This window comes from Gossypium arboreum, chromosome 13 (assembly GCF_025698485.1).
Source record: "Gossypium arboreum isolate Shixiya-1 chromosome 13, ASM2569848v2, whole genome shotgun sequence".
In the NCBI taxonomy this organism is placed as follows: domain Eukaryota; kingdom Viridiplantae; phylum Streptophyta; class Magnoliopsida; order Malvales; family Malvaceae; genus Gossypium; species Gossypium arboreum.
In genome coordinates, this window is record NC_069082.1 from 29,589,855 (window position 1) to 29,612,579 (window position 22,725).

The following is a 22,725-nucleotide window of genomic DNA, read 5'->3' on the forward strand; positions in this document are numbered from 1 at the left end:
TTATCCTAAAATGATTAATTCTCATTAAAATAATTGATATAGTTACTTGCAACTTCAAAATAAAATAAATTAACATTCAACATCTATTGAATGGAATAAACTGGATGTCCTTCAAAAAAATATCCCACGAATATCATGTATAGATAAATAATATTGAGAAAGTTTATTTTTATTTTATTTAAAATTAGAATTAATTCAAATTTAAATAAAATTCAAGGTATATCTCAAATACCCGAACGCTTGAGGAAAAAATTAACATTAAAAAAAGCATTGCCAAGAGAGGGAAAAAAACATGGTGCTTCCTTATGTCGGAAAGTATCTCTTTCTATTTTTCTCTTCATTCATTCGCGTGGGCCCACGCACACCCGCTTCCCTTGCTCTTCATCTTCTTTCACCTCCTTTGCTTAAATATCAAACTCCCGTCACTATTTTCAGTTGACGCCGATTTTTCTGAACTTATCTTTTGTCTATTCTCCCCCAATCTCTCTTACTCGCGCGTACTTTTCAGTTTCCTTTTTTTTCTTTTTCTTTTTCTTTTTCTGTTTGGACGACGGGAAAAAAAAAAACTAGCCAAAAACCCTAGCTCTCTCTCCTTCATTCCTTTTTTTTGTTTTATTTTCTCTCTACGTTTTCTTTTAGATTTCATTTGGACGTGCTTTGAATCCTGTTATTTTCTTTGTATGTTCTATTCTTTTTTTGGATGAAGGTTTAGAGGATGGAAGATAAAGAGGGGCCTGATCCAGCTGGGACTGAGTTTAAATCCGATTCGAGCTCGAGCTGGACACTTGCTGGACCTGACTCAGTCTCCGATAGCATCAATTACTTCTTCGATAGGGAAAGCAGTATACTGAGTGAGTTTGGTTGGAATATTCTACAACCGGACCATGCCGATGAGATTGAAAGGTTCGGTGAACTAGACCGAACCGACGCCAGTCGTGGTCTGGCGGGAAATTTTAGCGGCTCGCAATCGCACAGCTGTGGTGCAGCTGGTGGCGTTGGTGATTCGTGTTCAGGGGCAGCGTCGAATCCGGTCGGGTCAGCTGAAGTGCCGACATCGAATCCGTCAGTGTCGTCGAGCTCCAGCGAGGATCCGCCGGAGAAATCTACGGGCTTCGGCGGGAAACCGCCTGAGATACCGTGAGTACTAGTGAACCAATGATGAAAATTAAAAAAATAATTTTAAAAACCTTTATCTTTTGTTGTTTTGTGCTACTTTATGAGACTGAGTTGTAATTAAGTACGCTTTCGGTGGGCAAAAATGACAGATGGTAATAAAAGCCACCGTATCAAAAGTCATGCAAATTTCGGTGTCCGTACAGTGAAACTGTATAAAAAAAATATAACAACCTTGTTTCATGCAAGTTGGGGAAGAAGGGTTGAGGCAGTTTCGTAAATTTAGGGAAATAATTGGTCCAATTAAGGCAAATTGAGAGGGCGAAAAATAACAGCGACTTTTTGCCTATTAACGAAGTGGCCTTCAACACCGCCGTTATTGCGGCGGGAATGGCGTGCTTTGCTTTGAGAAATCTTTTTTTTTTTTTTTAGGTAAAAAGCGGAAGTATAGCTGGGAAAATCCTCTTTAATCTTAGATACTGCAAATTAGAATAATTTAGGAACATGTTCCTTTTTTTTGGTATGATGTCTGTCTTTTGTTCTGAATTCATCCCCTCTCTCAAGCAATATACACTGAGATGTGTTTTCATTGTTTCAGGAATCGGGAAATGCGGTTTATAGTTTTACTTACTGCCTGTTTTTTAAATGCATTCTTGAAAAAGAAATAGAAAAACTATAGCTTTATTTATTGACATTTAGTAGCATTTAGATTCATAAAATGTTCTTTGCTGTAAATGGGCATTGATCAGACATCTCATAAAATCATGGGTTTCTCCCATATTGATGCCTTTCATGGTATTAGAAAGTTCATTGTCTTACTTAGAAACTTGATTTTCATCACATTGCAGTATATAAAGTATATAAATATTTTTCAATTATTTTCTTGATTACATTGAAGATATTTACCTTAGTAGTTGCAAGTTTCATATTTCTTTCAATTACATAGCTTGAAATTGCTTAGACAGGTCCCGGACATTTTGATTATAGTTATCTTTTGTTAAAGATTAACACACTGATGCATGGGAGAATAACAAGTAATGAACCACTGATTTAATATTTAGCAAGTAGATTGAAACATATGCATCAACCTTTTTTAAAGAAAAAATCTTTTGTTTTAGGTTTTTTTTCTTTCCATTTTGATCATTTGTAGGTGGAATATTTTTGTAGGAGTAAGGTGAGGAAGAAGGGGCAAAAGCGAATTAGGCAGCCACGTTTTGCTTTTATGACCAAGAGTGAAGTTGATCATCTTGAAGATGGCTACCGATGGCGAAAATATGGACAAAAAGCTGTTAAAAATAGTCCATTTCCTAGGTCTGTTGCTATTTCTCTATTATGAATATGATTGAGAGAAAACTGACATATTATCCACTTTTCAATCTTGATTCAATGCCTGTTTTCTGTTCAACAAAATAAACTTCAAAGTGAAACATTGTAAACCATATTTTCACTTTCCAATATTATAATAAAATTTTTTCTTTTCAGAAGTTTGTGTTTTGATGAATTCTACCTTCTTTGCTCTTTATTATAGGAGATTCCATCAGTTCATTGACAAAAGATGCTCCGAAATCAAAGGGTTATAAACTAGAGTTAATGATATCTTTCTTTAACAAAAGTCCAATCCGTTGATTATTAAACCACTATTGTGTCATAGGATGAGATTCCATCAGTTCATTATATGATTGATAAGACGTGTCTATGCAGATTAAAACCTTCTCTAAATCTTAGGTCCACGATCCTTTTAATTATTAATTTGACTAATCTTATTTTTCAACTGCATAAATACTTTTTTTCTTAATTCAGCCATATTTTATGTGAGAATGCACCATCTCTATGCATTACCTAAAGTGAGATCAAATTTATGAAACACATGTAGAGTAACAAAAATCAATTATGGCTTCAGGCAAATTATTAATTGATGGAAAGAAAATTTTCAGAATCTTGCGCAAAAGCTGAGCCAGTTATTTAATTTTACAGGAGTTACTATCGCTGCACAAATAGCAAATGTACAGTGAAGAAGAGGGTGGAACGATCCTCTGAAGATCCCACCATCGTCATTACTACATATGAAGGTCAACACTGTCATCATAGTGTCGGTTTCCCCCGTGGTGGACTCATCAGCCATGAAGCTGCCTTTGCCGGTCAGTTTACTCCTGGAGTCTCTCAATTTTATTATTCACAAGGGGTACAGTTACATAGGGGAATTTCTCCAAGCACAACGCAGTCACAGCAACTGCCCATTGAGGTAAGAGAATCTCGTGCGCTGCCAGAACCCACCTCACAGCTGCCAAAAGATGAAGGGTTACTTGGAGATATTGTGCCTCCTGGCATGCGTAAGACGTGAGAAAGAAAATATGGTATGCATAGCTTCCTTCATTTGAGTTCACAAATTGTCACGCTGCCATATTATAACTCTGACACGCTTAATCTGCCTGAATTTCTTGTACTGTTTCTGTTCACTTGTTTGTGTGCTTATTTCTAGAATGTATACTTATGCTTCTTGTAAGTTGACTGTTGTTGAGTGAAAGGGTTGAGGGAGAGGACTATAGTATCAAACTTTTTTTATATATTTAACTCAAGAGGAACAACCAGTATGAAGGCGTCAAGAAGATAAAACTTCTTTCCTCTTGAAGTTAAGGGGATTACTTTTTGGAAAGTATTAGTTTATAATTTCTGTTAGGTTATAACTTGATGAACGGTGGCTTGGCCCTGGGCTGATGTTCTATGGTTAGAACCTGGAAGAACCTCTAGGATTGAAATGTTGTAATTCCGCTTCTGGGTCAATAAAATTACAATCTTGACTTAGGAAAGAAAGGGTATGGTGGATGAATAAGGGATTAAGTACCGAGTATTTTACTAGTTAGGGCTTCAGCTTAGTTACTGATAAGATTCAGCCTCCTATGGTCACGAGGCCTTCACAGGACTGGAGCTTCTTAGCTAGTATAGCTAATGGACCACTGTGATTAATATTTGGCTATTTAACCCCACAAGAATGAGATATAGAACCGTTTTTTGACATTTCTAGACCAGTCCTAATCTACCTTGGAACGATAAATTGTATTGGAGAACTAACCGACCACGACCTTAATCATTGATGTATATATGAACAATGATATGGTAGGTCACGTTCATCTTTCTGATTTATTTACTTGTTCCCTCGCAGCAATACATGATGACTAGCGTCTATTGCATAGTTTTTATTGGCTACTAGTTTTGTGGACTGCCCTATTATATCTTTGATGTTACCCTTTTTATTACGCTTAATCAAGGATCCTGAAAGGCCTTTCAAGACACTGGATCAATTGAGATTATATCTTTACGAATAGTGAAAAGACAATTAATAACCAATAGAATCTTCTGGATTGACGTTTAACATGTGGTTCTCAAGTTTGAACCTAAAGGGTTATCCGTAAAGTACATTAAATAAACTACTAAATACACCTCACAAGTCACTATCTATGTGCATTGGCAAGAGATGTAGGGGTTTTTAGTTTGGGTAAAATTTTTTTAGATAACATCTGAGAATTTGGGTTTTAAAAATATTGTTTGAGTGTTAACACAATTGGAAACATAGTATTCATGATTATTAGTATATTTTTGTTAGATGTCTATTTAATAGTAAAATACAATAATTTATTTATTTGTATGCATTTTATTCTTATAATTTATAACAACAAATGATATCAAAATTTAAATTTCTTATTTAATGTTCTCAAACATAACATTAAGTAGTTAGTGAAGTTAGATTAAAATTTAGTTTTAATTACTGTGATGTGATATTAGATGCTTTGTATATGTGATCTAAATTTAATTTTTAAGGTACCAATATTAAATCGAGTGATAAGAAACTTAATGTCATTTAAATAAGTTTTAGATTTAAATTTTATGACTAAAGAAAATAATATAAGAAAAGTTTAATTTTCATTTAAATTTTAATTTAACTCGATTTTAAATTTAGTTGAAGTTCATTGTCACTCACAGGAAAAAGGGTTATGTAAAGGTTGCTTGATTCAGTGTTTTTCTAGATTGCACCAGTCTAGTTATTTGGAAAGAGAGGGTGTTATTTTTATATATACCATCCCTATCAACATGATTATGATATTCGATCATTATGGGAAGAACTAGAACTACTTTCGGTTTATACCATTTGGAAAAACAATATATACAACACGTGCCTGTTGATCAGATCTAGAAAAGAAAAAGCAAAAAGACAAAAAGTGAGTTTTAGGTCTTTGTTCAACACTTGTGGAGGTGATGAAAAGATGAAGAAAAAGCAAAATGATAACTCTTCTCTGGACACGTCAAAGAATACTTAAAATCTGGTTTTGGAACAAAAGCATAAAATCAAATGGAGAATATCAGTCCAACTATATAGTAATATAGCAATATGCCTTAAGAATTTAGAGTATAGCTAGGGTTTTCTGTTCGTTTATTTATATATATATATATATGTATATTGAAACAGTAACCCTTTTCTTAGTTTGTAAATACAGGCTCGTCAGTGATTGGTAGATGAAGTGAAGGTTACTGATCTTTGCCCCAAGGACCAACCTGCCAAGTGCCAAGCCAAGGCAATTATTATTTTTCATCAATGAGTGAGTCCTTTACCAGAAAATACAATTCCTTAGTTATTACTATCATAATATTTACTTTACACAAATCAGGTATTGCTCACATGATAAGTTCATTCTCTTAATTATGGGCAGATTTATCTAACCTCAGCCCTCCATTTCTAATATATGCATGTGAATATATGTTGAAATTTCTGTTTAATTATTAGGTTTAAATGATGAGGAGATTATATCCCAGCAGTTCATGGTATTCCTTCAGCTCCAAAACAAGTTAATTTAGAGCCACTAGTTTCTGACTAGCCCTACTCTCTCTTTAGAAGTATATAATATCTATATTATTTGGTTTTTTTTTTGTATTCTTGAAATATGTGTTTAGTTTTATATGTTCACACCGTAACAATAATATCGTTAAAATAAAATTATTTTTAAAACTTTTAAAGAATAAGATTCTTTTAATTCACATCAAAATATAGAGGATTATAATCCGGTACATAGACAGTAGAGGGTTTTTATTTTTAAAGGTTTCTAATTTTTAAGAGGTGGTTTCTAAACCCATTATTTTTAATTCAAAACTTTATTATCAATATACCAAATAGTTATTTTATATTTATATTTAATACATAAAAATAATTAAATTGAATTACTAATATTGTTTTTTCAGATATATATATATTTTTATAATGTGTGATCGATAATTTTAATTCTTTAAAATCATATATTGTATTAAATATAATATCATATATTTATATGTGTATAATACATATATATATATGAACCATATCATGGATCTATTATGCTGTAATAATCATTTTAGGAGAGTGTTGGGTGGCTTTGGAGAGCTCTTCATGGTTTCGTACGTGAAATGCAGGAAATAATATATAGAAAAACAAAAATAAAGGAATGGGAAAAAGAAAGTAGCTGTAAATTGGGCCACTTGTTTTTATGGCTTAGTTGCGTGGTTTTCAATGTTGCTTCAGAGTTAGGCAGTCAGCCGACATTGCTTTTAAACCCTTCCTTACCTATCATTTTTTTAATTAAAACCTTTTTCTGCCTTGTTCTCTTTCTTAATCAAATATTTAGGTTTAATTATGCCATTTACTTTTGAAATTTAATTGACACCTTTGAAAGGCTTATGTAACCAATATTACACATACGAAACAAATAAAAAAATATGTTAAATTGGACTTTAAGTTGGTCATGCAAGCAATTTTATTTTAAAAATATTAAATAATCTAATTTGATATTATTAAATAAAAAAGCACATAGACTATAAGCATAGTTAGATTGTCATTTTAGGGTTTACACTTCAAGGAAGAGGGTATAAATCAATTAAATGCGGTTAATAAATAATATCTTCAAAGCCGTAGACTGAAGAACAACTGATCGACGTATGATTATCCGGTATGGCCGTAACAGAAACAACTGCTTGCTTTCTGCTTTATTCCGACTTTTCCATTTCCTCGGCGATCCCTTTTTCCTCGGCGAATTCCTCGTGTGGCAGTTAGGCAGTTAGGTAAAGTTTGTTATACGTCAATCGGTGCAGTTGGACTTTTATGCGGTGGACCTCCCTCTTCAGTCTTCCCCACTTGCTGTGACTGTGAGGTTTTCTCCTAATTCTCTTTTGTTTTATGATTACTTACACTTAATATCCCTAAACTGTTATCTAAATTTCTAAATTAGTCCTTAAATTTCAATTTTTTTTCTAATTGAATCCTCATTATCAATATTGTATTATTTTGTTCATTCAATCAACCTAATAATTAGCTTAAATATTCAATGTTAAATTGGATCTAACATGGAGTATGTTTAAAACACTTAAGTCAAATTTTAAACACTTTTATACTTATTGCATGGATAACTTAGATATGATGTATCAAAATATATATATTTGTAAATTTTGATCACATAATTTAAGCTCCATTTCATATCCAATTTAACATTTATGCTATGTTTGGTAGGAGCATTGTTTTTTACACATGTTTTAGTATATTGGTCAGTACCAATAAGTTAATTCAATTGGTAATATTTAGCCATTCCCATGGCTTATGATTACCAAAGAGAAGGAAAATTTTTTCTTATTTTAAAGAAATCTTTTTTTTTTTACAAGATTTATTACTCATCTTTCTAATTTTAAATTTAAAATTTTTTGAACAATCTCATTATAAGTTTTAATCATATTGCTCTTTTTTAACACAATACCTAGAACTAGCCATAGCCCTCCCCAACCCATAAATAGGAGGATAAATGCGCTTCAACGCACTCGAATCCATGTCCTCCTACATTGGCAACAATGTCCATGCCAATCGAGCTAAGACTCAATCGACAATTTTAAGTTTAAATTTGTACTAACTATTCTTTATTTTATGTCTAACTATTGTAATACATATGTAATAAATAAGCTTTTTCCTTCCTCATGTTAATCAAATGAGGCAATAATGTCTAAGCTAACTACTAGGCTTATGGAAGGGACCAATGGATACGATATCAATATTTTAAGGACTCAATTAAAATGTTTTAAAATTTATGAATCAATTTAAAATTTAGGTCATAATTTGAGGATGTCTATCATAATTAATATTTTGAAAAATTGTAAAAAATTATTCATTTGGTCTTATTTCCTTTTTATACATTTATAATTAAAAGACATAACAATTAACTAATTTATTTAAGGATTATAAATTGATCATTAGTGGTGAGTTCTTTTTTTAACTTCACAAGTAGGATTAAAAAAATCATCATGTGTCTTATTTTATTGATTTTTTATTTTTTGAATATCAATTAAGAACATATGATGGTTTCTTAATTCATGTAACACCTCTTACCCGATCCAGTCGTCGAACTTGAGCTACGAAGTGCTACAACTAAATTCGAAACAAAACACATTCAATTCACATCGATTATTTCAAATAAACATGAAATATCTTCATGATTACATATACCCAAGTTTATACAATCAAGCCAATCATACCAAATTACCAACATGGGTCATTCATTTGCCACAAACACATTCATCATGTTACTAATTTGCACATTTATATACATCTTGTCATAACATAACATCAATATTCATCATTATCAATATACCAAACTTATAAACATTCAAGACAACATAAGTGCAAGCCTAACATAATCGGGTCTAGAAAAAATTAAAAATCTACCAAGACAAAAGCTGGAAAGTGTGAGCTCTTGAGTGATTTGATCTGACAAATTCCGCAAACGTCAATTACAGGAAAAAAAACGAAACAAAGTAAGCATTTCAAATGCTTAGTAAGTTCATAGGATTTAAAAGAGTAAACTTACCGCAAATCATTATTAAACATATTGAAATAATTAATTAAACTCAACTACCTATTACAACGTTTCACATTATCAAGGTGAGTTCATCAATCATTCCATTCATGTATCAATCCAACATTTACTTGTTATGTCAATATAGTACCATACAACGGAGTTGTCAACAATATACCATTAATATCATTTCATCCACACAATGTACGTATCCATTTAGAATACGTGTTATCATTAACCCGATATAGCATTCCATAGTAATAAGGTAAATCCACATATAATTCAATATATATAACATTATATCAAGTAGTATATGTATATGTATATATCATTCAAGACATTACCAACCACATACGTTATATCAATTCAGTACCATTCATATCATTTAATCATCATATATCATTTGAATGTTTTCTCATGATAATTTAACATACATTTCCCTTTCTCTATTAATCAAATATCCCGATGAATATTAGTAATTCGATTCGAATACCTGGGTAATTATATCTCACCAAGGAATGTCGTAGTGCTGAATAGAGACACAACAAATGCAAACAAAGGCATCGAAGTGCTTATGGAGGCACCGAAGAGAAATCAGGGGAACAAAAGTGCAATCAAGGGCATAAAAGTACAATCAAGGCACCGTAGTGCAAACAAAAACATGAATATGCTATCAGGAGCACCGTAGTACTAACAGGAGTATGAAAGTACTATTAGAAGCACTATAGTGCTATCAAGAGTACGAAAGTACTGTCAGGAGCACCCTAGTGCTATCAGGAACACTTATTCAAGATTCAGTACATTATTGTTATCACAACACTTCCAATAACTAAAGCATGTATCAAATTCATCTCAATATCGTGCAATACTCTACACAGAGTTTAATTATCTTATACACATCTAATTTATTTAAGTCATCTATCTAATAATTAATCAAATTCACACCAATATGATTTGATTAATCATAAACAACTATCAATTCATTTATCAACATTTCTTACAAATTAATTCATTCGTATAACAATTTACATCCTTTTGATGTTATGTATCTTCCCATATTTATCATACATTTCAAGTCTTATCGAATTAATCCATTTGATACTGAGATAATATATATATACCTAACAATTCGATCCAAAAAGTAAATCAAAGTATTACAACTATATTTGAATTTAAAAAGTAAGTCATATATGAACTTCGCTGACAAAAACAACAACGAATAAGGTGTCAATGACTATTCAACAATTTTCCATTTTCTGTGTATATCCTCCGATTGTTAACAATCTCGATCTAAAGCATAATTTAATTAAATTATCAATTGCAACAGTCATTTAACAGCATACTAAAGTTATATGACAGTTTAATTTCATCTATCGAATAATCCCTCAAGTTTTACATTTTATTCAATTTACACCTAAAATCGAAATAATTATATCTTTCAAATTCAAGTTTTATTTTACAATTCAATTTCAATTCCATCCCTGTACAGCCCTCTAAGTACATAAATTTTAGAAATTTCATATCAAACTTTACATTATTATATTTTAGTCTTTAAACTTAAAACTAACAAAATTCACTTTACAAATTAATTTTATTTCACTTCCAAACTTTAAAATCTACCATTAACATTCAAAAACTTCAAATAACATCAATGAAAAATTTTAAAACTTTTAATAGTTTTACGATTTAACACTTGGGCTAACTAAATTAAAATACAACAATTTCAAAAACATAAAAATTACGAAAAACTTTTCCATGAAAAGAACCTAAGCTTGGCCGAACCTTGGTTTGTCAAAAGTGGAGTTTTGAGGTTTTATTTTCGGTGGAATACAAAAATGAAGATGATGACATTTATGTTTTAAAGTTTTAAACTAATTTTAACATGATTAAAGAAAGCAAGCACTACCATCTATTACAAAATATAATGGCTTAATTGTCATTCAAATCTTTATAACATTACTTTTTAATTCATTTAATTGTTAAAATTCAATAGCAATTAATTTTTACGGTTTTTATGATTTAATCATTTTTTCTTAATTAATTATCTAATCACCACAATTTTCGGACTAAACTTCAATTCACCTAAATAATAGCTCCGTGAATATTCAATATAAATATTTACAAGCTCGGTTTACAAAAACGATGTCTTGATACCTCTTTTTTTAAAACCACTAACTTTAGGTCCAAACCACTTGTGCTGTGACTAACTAACCAATTAATATAAAGTGTCAAATCAAAATTCACCATATCATTAGATTTGACTCGTAAATACTAATTAATAATATTTACGGACTCACTCGTCAAAATTGTGATCTCAAAACCATTGTTTCTGACATCACTGAAAAATAGGTTGTTACAATTCATTTGTGGAAATAAAAACACCCATTATTACTGTCATTATATCAATTAATTATATTTTATCCTATGAAATTAGATGTGCTCATGGGTCAGGCACATGCAAGGTATCTAGATCAATTTTTCAAATTTGGGCCGACTCAACTAAAAAATGATCTTACTTTTTTGTTCAAGTCAAGCCCAATTTAAGAAAAGTAAACTCAAGCCCTGACTGACCCGTCCATATTTGATTTTTTAGATTATTATTTATTTAAAATTAAAATTTTAAAAATATATAATACACTAGATTTACTAAAATAATTAAAAATAAAAATGTTAACACATTAAAAAGTATTTATATTAAAAAACATTATCATAAATGTAATAAATGTTGTATATTAAAAAACACAAATAAATATAATAAATATTTTATTTTATTAAATATAATTTTAAAATTTTATATTTTGAGTTAAATTATTTAGTTGAATAAATATTTTTAAGTTTTTGATAATTGGTTTAACTCTTATTAGATTAATGATTAACGATTAAATATAAATATAAATATATATAATTATTATTTAACATATATAATTAATATAATGTTTATTTTATATAAAATAATATTTGAATTAGGCTCGGGTCAAAATTTTTTACCCAAATTTATTTTTAAATTTCATTTTTTTCCCGAATCTTGAGGATAGCCAAAATATATGAGTAGGTGTGCATGAAATACTAAAACTAGTTAGAAATACTAAGGACCCACGTCAAAAGGATTTCTTTAGCGTCCAAATCCAAATAGAAAAAGAAAACCATAAAATCATGAGAAAGTGAAACAATCATAATGATTGATTAGGGGTGGATTTGTAGGGTCCACAACAACCAGAGGGGCAAATTGCAAAAGCACTCAAAGGACAGACCCCATTTTATAGTTCCCCCAATGCCACTGGTAAGTGGCAACTCTCATGTTAGAAAACCCAGATAGAAGATAAAATTTTCTCCTGTGTGAAAAATAATGAATCATGATTCTATTTATATAGGAAAATTTAGAGAGTTTAACTATAATTAAATTTAATTATTTTAATATAAGTTAATATAATATTTATTAAGATAAATATTAAATTAAATATATTAAATTAATATAGTATTTATTTATAAGATAAATATTAAATTAATTTAATTTTAAGATAATTACTTTAATTTTAAATTAATAAAATATTATTAAGATAAATATTAAATTAAATTTAATATTATATTATTTTTGAAATAGTTAATCTAAAATCAAATTATTTGGTAGAGTCCCAATAGAAGTATAATTCTTTCATTGCTCAATCGCCAAAGGATCACCCGACGGCCACTAGAATGTCATCATCACCGTCGTCATCGCTGACATTGTTGTGTTCAGTGGTGTCATTGTAGGTGCAACACCCTTATGGCACCCCAAGCTTGTTATCGACCAATTTTGGGTTCTCAAGCCTAATTTTTTATCTCAGGTCTAATTTTCAAGTTTAATTACCTATTGGGTCAATTATTTGACTTCAAAATTAATTTTCAAAAAATCATATTTGTTTTAATTAATTTAATTAGTTTAATTTTGCTTTATCAAAATTAATTTTTTTTAAAAATCACTGAGATTTTTCAAATTAATTTTTAAAGAAAATTCTTTAATCAAATTCTCTAGTTGAACAATTCTCACGACCGCCTAATTTAATTCCATATCGAATAAATCAACTCAATTAAATTATTTCCAAAGTCGTAGAATTTTTTTCTAATTCAAATGCAGTCGATCTAGTTTTTGTTGAGCTAACGGATGGGCTAATCAGACATATAGAGTAATTGCAATTATGTCCAGAAGTATCGTTTCGATAATTCGCAATTTACTTAATCATAGAGTCAATCCACACTCAGTACCATGATTGAAAACTCTTTATTGTATATTCTTTACGAAAGCAATTTATCTAACTGCTTTGTCCAATTACCTCATCATGTGTGTGTTACCCTTATATGATATCATTGATTCATTTAAGTTAAATCTGCTCACTTAATACAATCTTATTTTATCTCATTATCACCATTGTGTCTTCTAAATTATTAGTATGATCACTGTCAACAAATGACTGTGATAAATTATTTGTTTGAGAACAAGCAACTCGTTGCCACATTCCATATTTATTAATCCACACAATGCCAATGAGAGGATATTGTTAACTCTTTAATCAAGCTATGAATTCCATTGTTGCTAATAAAGTCATGCTATACACAAGTCATGTACCTAACATACTAGCTACGGGCTCGATCATCTTTAGACCATAAGCCTCCACTTATACCAAAGCACATGAGTTACATATGCATGGTCAGTGATTAACTCAAAATTTAGGTAAATCATACCATAAACATCACAAGTGAATTAATTCACAAACAAATTCAATATTAATTAATATTGGGTCTAGTCCAATATATCATTCTTCCAATGAGTATATCTATGTCTCTACTTGTGGAGCCAACTGCTCCAATAGCTAAGGCTAGTCATCTCCCCAATTAGAATTATAGACGATATAATAATCCTTCTAAGTATTTGAATCAAATGTTTACTTTGATACTTTTACGAGAATACAGATTTGTTTAGATTATTTATTGAAGTAAGTTGTCTTTTTCACAATGTGAATTTAACACCCCATACCCAACCTAGATGTTAAAACCAAGTCTGGAGGTTACACCAAAACGTTTAAGGAAAACCAACCTTAAAGTAATTTAAAGTTCGTCATTTAGAAAACACCTAACCAGTCAAACCAATGTGGAAATCTGAGCTTACAACCATAGTCTGAAATAAAACATATGTTAGTTTAAATTTAAACAAACAGTAAAATATCTAATAAAGAGATATGATCGAGCTTTTGACACATCAAACCTCCTAAGTCTATGGGTTACCTGCGACGCAGTCAAAAAATAGAATGAGCTTACAACTCAACCTGTGTAACCGATATATAGGTAAACATCAATATAGATATAACAGCAATTGGCCAAATTTATATACATAATCAGAAACAGATGATTCTTGGTAATAATGTAACAGTTCAGATAAGATGCAAATAGATCAGATATAGATGTAGAATAGATCAAAATCAAATACATTTTCCTAACCCTATATATTACACATCATCTCTGATCATCCTAACATGCATATAGGGTATCAAGTACCCATCCAGCCCTACACACTAGTTAGTGTCAGTATGACACATTTCAGAGTGATTATAGACTAGCTTTCAGATTAATATTCGATAAATCGCCAAATTTAGATACAGTATTGTGGCTTAGCCACTCAGTTCAGTAGATCATTAAACTGCCAGCACTTCCTTCTTTATATCGTTCACACCCAATGTAGATGCAGATTACAGATATCAGATATCAGGGATGTACATACAATATTCAATTACAATTCATAATCATGTAATACAGATCATTATTATTTAACAGTTATCACATCAATTATATGTACATATAATTGATTATTCAGCATCAAAATATTGGATATCAAGTTATACAGTCTAATTTAGATCATACGGACCCTACGGAAGGCCTACGTTCAATTCAAACAATGCTTACGGCCGTAGGGAAAATTTCAGTAATTTGGCCCACACACTTGTGTGGCTCAAAATAGTGAGTTACATGGTCTGGCACATGGCCACGCACACACCCATGTGACCCATAACCCCTCACACGTCCTGGACACACGGTTGTGTCCCTGACCCGTGTGACCCTAAATACCAAATAGTAAGTTACACACCTTGGACACAAGCCGTGCCCTTAGCCCTTGTGACCTAAAGTACAAACAATGAGTTACACAACCTGGACACATGCTCGTGTCCCTAGCCCGTGTGCCTCTAATTCGCAAACAATAAGTTACACAACTTACCACAAGGCCTGACACACGGTGGTATGGCTCACATGGCCTACCACACGGCCTAGTATAATACCATAATGTATTTCAATCACGGTCATTTCCTTTTCTCAAATCAAAACAATCTTCATCATCAGTATATAAATACATATATAAAGATATCAATTAATCTTATAAATTCAAATTTAATATTTTAAAATGAAATACAAAAACAAAGCCGATGACTACTCCAACACTTTAGCTTTTTCTTGGTTTAAGTCCAGATGACTTGTTTCTTAATCTAAATAGTAATTTAACTCAATTAAATAATTCAAATAGCTTAACTTCATAGATTCTAACTTATAACCCATTTTAATGTAAAATTATAATTTACCCCTAACATTTAACTTTATACAAATTAGTCCCTAAATCCCAAACTCACAATTAACCACAATTAATGAAATATCGTGATAGCTGATTCTCTCTAAGGTCTTTTACAGACCATTTCTTTCATTATTTCATAAAATTATCATTAAATTTTACCATTTTCTCAAATAAGTCATTAAGTTCAAATTCATTAAAAATCACTTAACAAAATGTGCCTATTTAACAACCAAGCTTAATAATCTATCAATTAAATTCACTAACACTACAAACTCATTCATGGAAAATCTCTAAAATTTTAACAATTTTACAAATTAACCCCCGGACTAGCTAGATTAAGCTAATACGAGCTTAAAAACGTAAAAATCATTAAAAATAAGCATCAAATACATACTATGCATCCAAAGCAAAACTTCACTGAAACTTTTACTCCTCAAATATGGTGGAATCGATTTTCATTAGTAAATGGGGAAGATGATACAATTTTTTACCTTTTGTTTTGTTTAACATATCCTTTAATTATTAAATTACAAGATTAACATTTAAAAACTATTATAATTACACTAAAACCTATCCATAAACATCCACTAACTTAGAATATGGTATAATTACCATCCAAGTCCATTAATTTACCTTTTCAAAGCTATTTGACCCTATTAGCTAATAGAAATCAACTTTTACACATTTTTTAATTTAGTCATTTTTACTTAATTAACTATTTAAACTTTAAAATTTCTTAACAAAAATTTAATATGACCTTCATATAACCCTATAACAATTAAATAATTAATAAAATAATGACTCACTTGTCGGAGTTGTAGTCCTGAAACCACTATTTTCGACACTACTAAAAACATGTTGTTACATGCCATGCCTCATCTTCACCGTTTGAAATACTCAATCCCGCTAGTTCATTCTCCATTGTGAGAAATTTTAGGTAGAAAATAAAAGAAATCAAACCCTAGAAAACCAATAAAGGTGTACTACTCAGAGCATACGAAAGAAAAAGAAAACGTGCCAAAACGACAAACTTTTTTGTTAACCTCCTAAATAATTTTTAGTTGTTGCTATAAAAACGATTAATTGTAATAAAAGTACTATAGAGACCCCTGTACTAGGACTCAGATCGTTTTTTGCCCCCTCTACTCAAAAAAATGGCAAATTAATCCTTTTACGTTAGATCAAAGAGTAAATTGATCATTTCTGTTAAAAATTTTCATTCATTTGTATTGATCATTTCTGTTAAAAATTTTCATTCATTTGTACTGTTAAAGACTGTCGTAGTTGACGAAATAACCAGATAGTAACAAGTGTCATGCCACGTGCACTTCATGTTGACTTACATGAATCGATCTTTAATAGTAGAAATGGATGAAATGTTTAATAAAAGGACCATTTTTCTCTTTGATCTAATATATAAGGACTAATTTATCCATTTTTTGAGTAGAGGCGGCAAAATATAATCCGACCCCAAGTATAGGGGCCTCCAAGGTACTTTTACCGATTAACTACTTATTGATGTTGGTTTCTTAGAATACATTATAAAGAATAATAGTATAACTTTACCAAATAATGGCTTTTAACATTTTAATAACTGGATCGGTGATTGAATTGATCAAACCATTAGTTTTTAGTTTCATTGGTTTAACACCAATTTAACAATAATTAAATATATATTAAAAGTTTTATAAAAACTAATTCAACTGTCGATTTTTTATCCCAACTTTTTATTTTTATTTGTAAGGTTTAAACGGTTTGCTAAAAAATCAGTTCAATTCTTATGTTCAAACTAATATCAACCTATTTTTAATCCAACTGATTCGGTCTAATTCAAACAATATTGAATGACTTGACTAAATAAAAGTCAAAGATTAAAAGTGTATTAAGCTAATCAATTAAAGTTTAAGGCTTACTTGGATGTAATAGAATTATAAGGGTTTACTTAAATTCAAGTCAATTATAGCTTAGTTGGATACAAGTAAAAATTAATAGCTTTTTTAGGTATAAGTTACTTTAAGGATTATTTGAATGTAATAAAATTTCAAATAGCTTATCTTTGTTGTTATTTAAATTTTTTATTGAATTAGTGTCACAAATTAATTAAAAATTATTTTTACAACGTAAATATATTCCTTTTTTTTATAAAATATTATTATGATGGAATTTCATGATATCTTGAACATATTTTAATTAAAATTTCATTATAAATTTTTTATAAATATATTTTATTTCACCCAACATCGTGAGTAACATAAATTTTTTTAAAAAAAGTGATAAAAGTTTAAGGGTTTATTTAGTATATTTGCCTTTGGACTATGGTTATTGAGAAATAGAGTCCAGCTAGCCATCCAACTTTAGGCTGTCACATGTAGTTTTTTATTTGGTCCCTCGCTCAGCATTTGATTTGACAATTTTGAAATGTGTTGGGTTGTAATTAGTTATTGGAAAGTCAAACAAGCAAAATTAATGGTGTACGACGGAATCAATGTTCAAGTACCGACCTGAAAAGAAAAAGGAAAACTAAAGTACCAACTTAAGAAAAGGCACAAAGTCCAGGGGCCTAAAATTGCTTTATCCCAAAATAAAAAATTTACAAATTTTTCAGTATTCCAAGCACCAAGTTTGAAAGAAGATAAAAATGGACATTTGAGCCCAATTTGGAATTTTCCATCATTTTGTAGTGGGCTCATCTATGATTGGGCCATTAAAAAACCCTAAATTCAATGGCCTAAATCACTATAATCAACATGAAAAACCTTTAACTAATTTACACATAGTCTCTTTCTCAAGTAGCCACACAATCAATAGATAAGAGAATATAATAATGAGCAACCAACAAAAGGGTCATGGTGTGCTGTTATAAAGAAATATGCTGCTCTGTCCAATTAAATGGTATAAAAAATGAGATTGGGTTTGTTTTGTTTAATTGCATTCTGTCAATATGAGTACTCTCCCAAGTTATTTGAATTCGGATGCGATTGTTGAATAAAAGAAAATTCCTTCAAATAAATAAAACAGTCCAACTACTCAATAATATCTTCACCTCTTTCAATGCCATCTCCAATAGCTCAAAGATTTTTCATTTCTACCTACTTTTACATGCCTAGCATTGGGGGGTTGACCTAAATTCTTGAACTATATTTAAAGGAAAGAGAATAATGTGAGAAACAAAGCTCCTTTCTCCGTTCTTTTGTTCATTGACAGACAAGGTCTGTTAAGATGGAGAAACTTAATCTTTTGTTATTAACAAAAAGGAGAGCATTAAAATTGATCTTATGTCATTTCCCAAACAGTACATATATGTGTGGGGGTGTGTGTATGTGCTTAAAAATGCAACCTATTGGAGTGTCTAAATATGTGTAGAAAGTAGCAAATAAATGGCGTGTACAGTTCTTGGGGCATGTGAATTTAGGGGAAACTTCATTTCCACTCCTTAGAATGAAGCTTTCTTTAATGTTTTCCCCAAAAAGCAGGTGGTCCTTGGCTCTTCTTTAAAAACAACACTTCAACAGTGAGATTGGTTGTATCAAAGGATAACATATGATAGCCTACCTATATATCAAATGCTTTTATCATACAAGTTAAAAATCAGAAGCTGCTGTTTTTTGCTTCCTACAAGACTCTATATTTGACAGATTTGAAAGAGTACTGAAAAAAAAAAAAAACCATAGTTGAGAATGTTACAAAAAAGATGGACAATGAATTGAAAAGTTGTGTAAGCATGAAGATACATGTTCAAGAACATAGATAAAATTTTAAAAAGGAGAAAAAGGGGAACATTTACCTTAGCAAAAAAAACCATATTGAATCAGAAGCCAAAGAGAAACACCAAAAGAGTAAATTGTTCATTTGTACACTGTAAATTCTCTTGCATGTTCCTCATCTTAGCAAAGAGATCATGGTTGTGGTGCTTTCTAAACAGCTACCATGGGATGAACCCAGAATTCTCCATTGCATCTTCTTCAAGAGGAGCTGGAAGGTTAAGGTCAATAAGAGCTGGTAATGGCATATCTGGTGAGTCTTGTTTGATGACCAATGTTGTCTCCTCTGAACCCCCAGCAAAATGGGACCTTTTGTGACCTCCTAAAGCTTGGCCTGACTTGAAAACCCTGAAGCAGAAAGGGCATACATGCCCTTTGTTTTTCTTTGACCCCAATCTTTTCTCAGCATTGCCATTTGACAACTTGGTAGCAGCCATTGGAGCATGAAAAGAACCATTTGCTAAGCTGTCTTCACCTCTATCATGTATTGACTCAAGTTTGGTTCCCTTTGGAGAACTGGAATAATCTTTCTTCCCACTTCTTAAACCATATTTAGTCAAAGCTCTATCATCTTGATTATCCCCTACTTCACTAACCAAATCCTTAGGGAATTCAGTTTTCACGTACTTGAATTTACTCCTATTTTTACCAAGTGTTGCATCAATGTCTTCAAATCCAGATCTAGACTTTACCTTGAGTTTCTTACATTCAACATTGTTGGTAACCCCATTGCTTGAAACATCTGGTTCCACCTTCTTGGGCCCATTCCTAAAATACCCAGAATCAGAATTTTCAGAACAAGGATCAGACCCAGCAGATTTCAGCTTGATGACTCCTTGTTTTTTCATCTTCAAAAGCTCACCACCATTGTTAGCATTCTTAACAGTAATCCTCAAATCTATGGAGGATGACTTAGCCTCCAGAACGACAGAGTTGTTGTCTGAAGAATCAGCAACTGAATTCAGCCCTTTCTTACAACCAGAATCCCTTGACAGCATCATTAAACACATAGCAACCTCTTCCTGTTCTTGTTCTTCAATCTCTGATACAGATGACGAACCATTTGCCAAAGAGACTGAATTATTAGAGTAAACACCTCCTATTTTGCACCTTATCCTTTTGGATCTCCTCCTCCTACTTGGAGTTGATATTTCAGTATCTGATTGACTATCCACAACCAGCTTCTGTTTCTCAGTGTTACCCCAATGATCCTCAAGTTTCTGAAAGACCCTTTCTTTGTCTGAGTGACAAGCCATGTGACCACAAAGAGCTTTCAATGATTGGAAACCCTTACCACATTCTTTACAAATCATCTCTTTGAGTACAGAACCATTGCCTAAATCAGAAAATCTCTTGCTTTTCTTGGGGTTCTCCCTTAGATCATAAGTTGCAGATTGGCCACCACCAGCTTCAGCCTCAGCAGCTCTCTTTATGTTCCTAGAACAGAAACGCTGCTTGTTGTTTATGGAGATTTCAGCCTTTTCCTCTGCTTCACCAAGATTCTCAGTATTCATGTGAGTCCTTATGTGACCTCCTAAGGACTTCCCACATGGATACCCTTTGTTGCAAAACTTGCAAACAAACTTCTTTCCTTGATTTTGCTCCATTAAAAAATATTTTGATCACTTAAAAACTGAAAATACCCAGTGAACCAAACCGGAACCGTGACTCATTTCTTGCATTTCCTTTCATCCATCTTTGTTGTGAGAAACCAAGAACACAGATCAAGGAACAGAGAGAGAAAAAAAACAGATCACAAAAAAGTTGCTTGCTTTAGTTTCAGTGAAGATGATCAAAAAAAACGAGAATCAGCAGCTGAGATGTGACAGGTTCTCTGTTTCAAGTACAACAAAGAGATCCGACCCACAACAAAAAGAGACCCTTTTTAAAAATCCCATTTCTTTTGCTCATCTCAAAATTGTTTAAACCCAGAAAAAAAAATCAAACATTTTATAAAGAAGGGTCGCTAATGATGGCGATGAAGAGGCTTACAAGAGGAACAAAAGAAATAAAATAAAATACCCCAAGACTGTTTCTGTTTCTCTCTCTCTAGATACCCTTTTGGTGTGTGTGTGTGTGTTGTAGTTGGAGGAGAATTCCATGCATGGAAGCAAAAGGATTTAAAAGGGAAGAAAAAGAGAGAGAGCACGTGTATTGAAGTGAGAAGCATCAGGTAAAAGGGAGGATTGAACGGTCAAGATTTTTTTAAGGATCCCAATGAGTGAGGAGTTTTTCTTATGGCTACAACATCCAAACGATGCCTTAACTTTGTCTTGCTTGTTGTAAAGCTCACTCACACAAAAGGGGCAGAATCTCCAACCATTGTTTGCTTTTCAGTTTCTTCCCTTACCCTCCACTATAACACATACATACATTTCATTGTACAATATGCCAACATGTTACATTGTGGTTGGGCCCCCTTTTCTTCTTCTTTTTCCGTTTTTTTTTTAAGAAATTTCATCCCCTATTCATAATATGGTTCAAATTTATCCATTAGTTTAGGCATTAAGTCCTCCTCCTCAATTTTCTCACTTCTCTTTTTTTAATTATTTGCACTTGAAGTCCTCAAACTATGACTCAAACTCTAAATTAATTTTTAAACATCAAAACGTTCTAATTGAGTTTTTAAAGTACTAGTATCATATCAATCAAGTTTTTCATTTGCCTAGCTATTAAGTGTCAACTCAAATCTGACTTAAATCATGTTTAAAACACATGAATTTTATTCTAAACATATGTATACATATTGCATAAGCAACTTGGACCCAAGCTATGTCATATGACTCAAGTTTTCCATGAATCTTATTAACACTATCTTTTTTTTAACACATTAGATTCAAACTGTTCATACAACAAGCCACAAATATTTATAACTTGATTCATTTATTTTAAATATACTTTACATCATATTCAATGTGGCATGCAATGCTTAAATTGACAATTAGTCTAGCAGAATGATCTCATTAATATAATATTGGTTCTTGATTTGCCATAATACCATGTAGCAGATTAAACTAGTTTTCGTACTTAAAGAGCTTGAATACAAGCATTTTTATTATGTTTTAGTTAAGTTTTCCATATTTGGTTTGAATTTAATAAAACATGTATTTTGAGTTTTTTTATGACCTTAAGGGTTGAATGAGGCCTAAAGGTGAGCTAATGTATGTACTTAGTGAGTGTGCAGGACACCATTCAAAGGTATAGAAACTTAAGGCTGGTTGTTGTGTTGCAACACGAGAAGTTCAGTGTCGCAACATAGGGATCAAAATACAAGAATTTCAAGTTTGCCTTTGATGTCGCAACATAGCCATAGGATGTCACGACATACCCTTGTAGCAAAACCTGAACCAGGCATACTGCCTTCAATGTCGCGACACGGCACTAGGGTGTCACAACACCGGCC

At 31.4% G+C, this 22,725-nt stretch overlaps 2 protein-coding genes across 8 annotated transcripts; one reads left to right on the top strand and one right to left on the bottom strand.

The window, feature by feature from the left end:
* Window positions 1–230: 230 nt before the first annotated feature.
* On the top strand, window positions 231–7,493 carry LOC108463292 (probable WRKY transcription factor 57). Of its 7 annotated transcripts, none has more exons than XM_053024702.1 (5): window positions 231–295; window positions 707–1,137; window positions 2,281–2,424; window positions 3,088–3,467; window positions 5,604–5,872. In XM_053024702.1, the coding sequence occupies exons 2-4, from the start codon at window positions 716–718 to the stop codon at window positions 3,452–3,454; spliced, it is 933 nt and encodes a 310-aa protein (XP_052880662.1). In that variant the 5' UTR covers window positions 231–295; window positions 707–715; the 3' UTR covers window positions 3,455–3,467; window positions 5,604–5,872. The 7 variants fall into 7 exon arrangements, 4 of the variants coding, with proteins under 4 accessions (XP_052880662.1, XP_052880663.1, XP_052880661.1 ...); XM_053024703.1 differs by having other exon boundaries at window positions 237–315; XM_053024701.1 differs by lacking the exon at window positions 231–295 and adding an exon at window positions 335–497.
* Window positions 7,494–18,775: 11,282 nt separating this feature from the next.
* Window positions 18,776–21,676, bottom strand: LOC108461762 (uncharacterized). The gene has a single exon (XM_017761694.2). It carries the CDS (start codon window positions 20,927–20,929, stop codon window positions 19,484–19,486), a length of 1,446 nt encoding a protein of 481 aa, XP_017617183.1. The 5' UTR covers window positions 20,930–21,676; the 3' UTR covers window positions 18,776–19,483.
* Between the last annotated feature and the right edge of the window lie 1,049 nt (window positions 21,677–22,725).

What these genes read in the sequence shown, in the direction of transcription:
- LOC108463292 (XM_053024702.1), top strand. Translation starts at nt 716, where the DNA reads ATGGAAGATAAAGAGGGGCCTGATCCAGCTGGGACTGAGTTTAAATCC. An exon ending in GGGAAACCGCCTGAGATACC is followed by an intron (nt 1,138 to 2,280) that starts GTGAGTACTAGT and finishes ATATTTTTGTAG; the next exon opens with GAGTAAGGTGAGGAAGAAGG. An exon ending in AAAAATAGTCCATTTCCTAG is followed by an intron (nt 2,425 to 3,087) that starts GTCTGTTGCTAT and finishes TTAATTTTACAG; the next exon opens with GAGTTACTATCGCTGCACAA.
- LOC108461762 (XM_017761694.2), bottom strand. Translation starts at nt 20,929, where the DNA reads ATGGAGCAAAATCAAGGAAAGAAGTTTGTTTGCAAGTTTTGCAACAAA.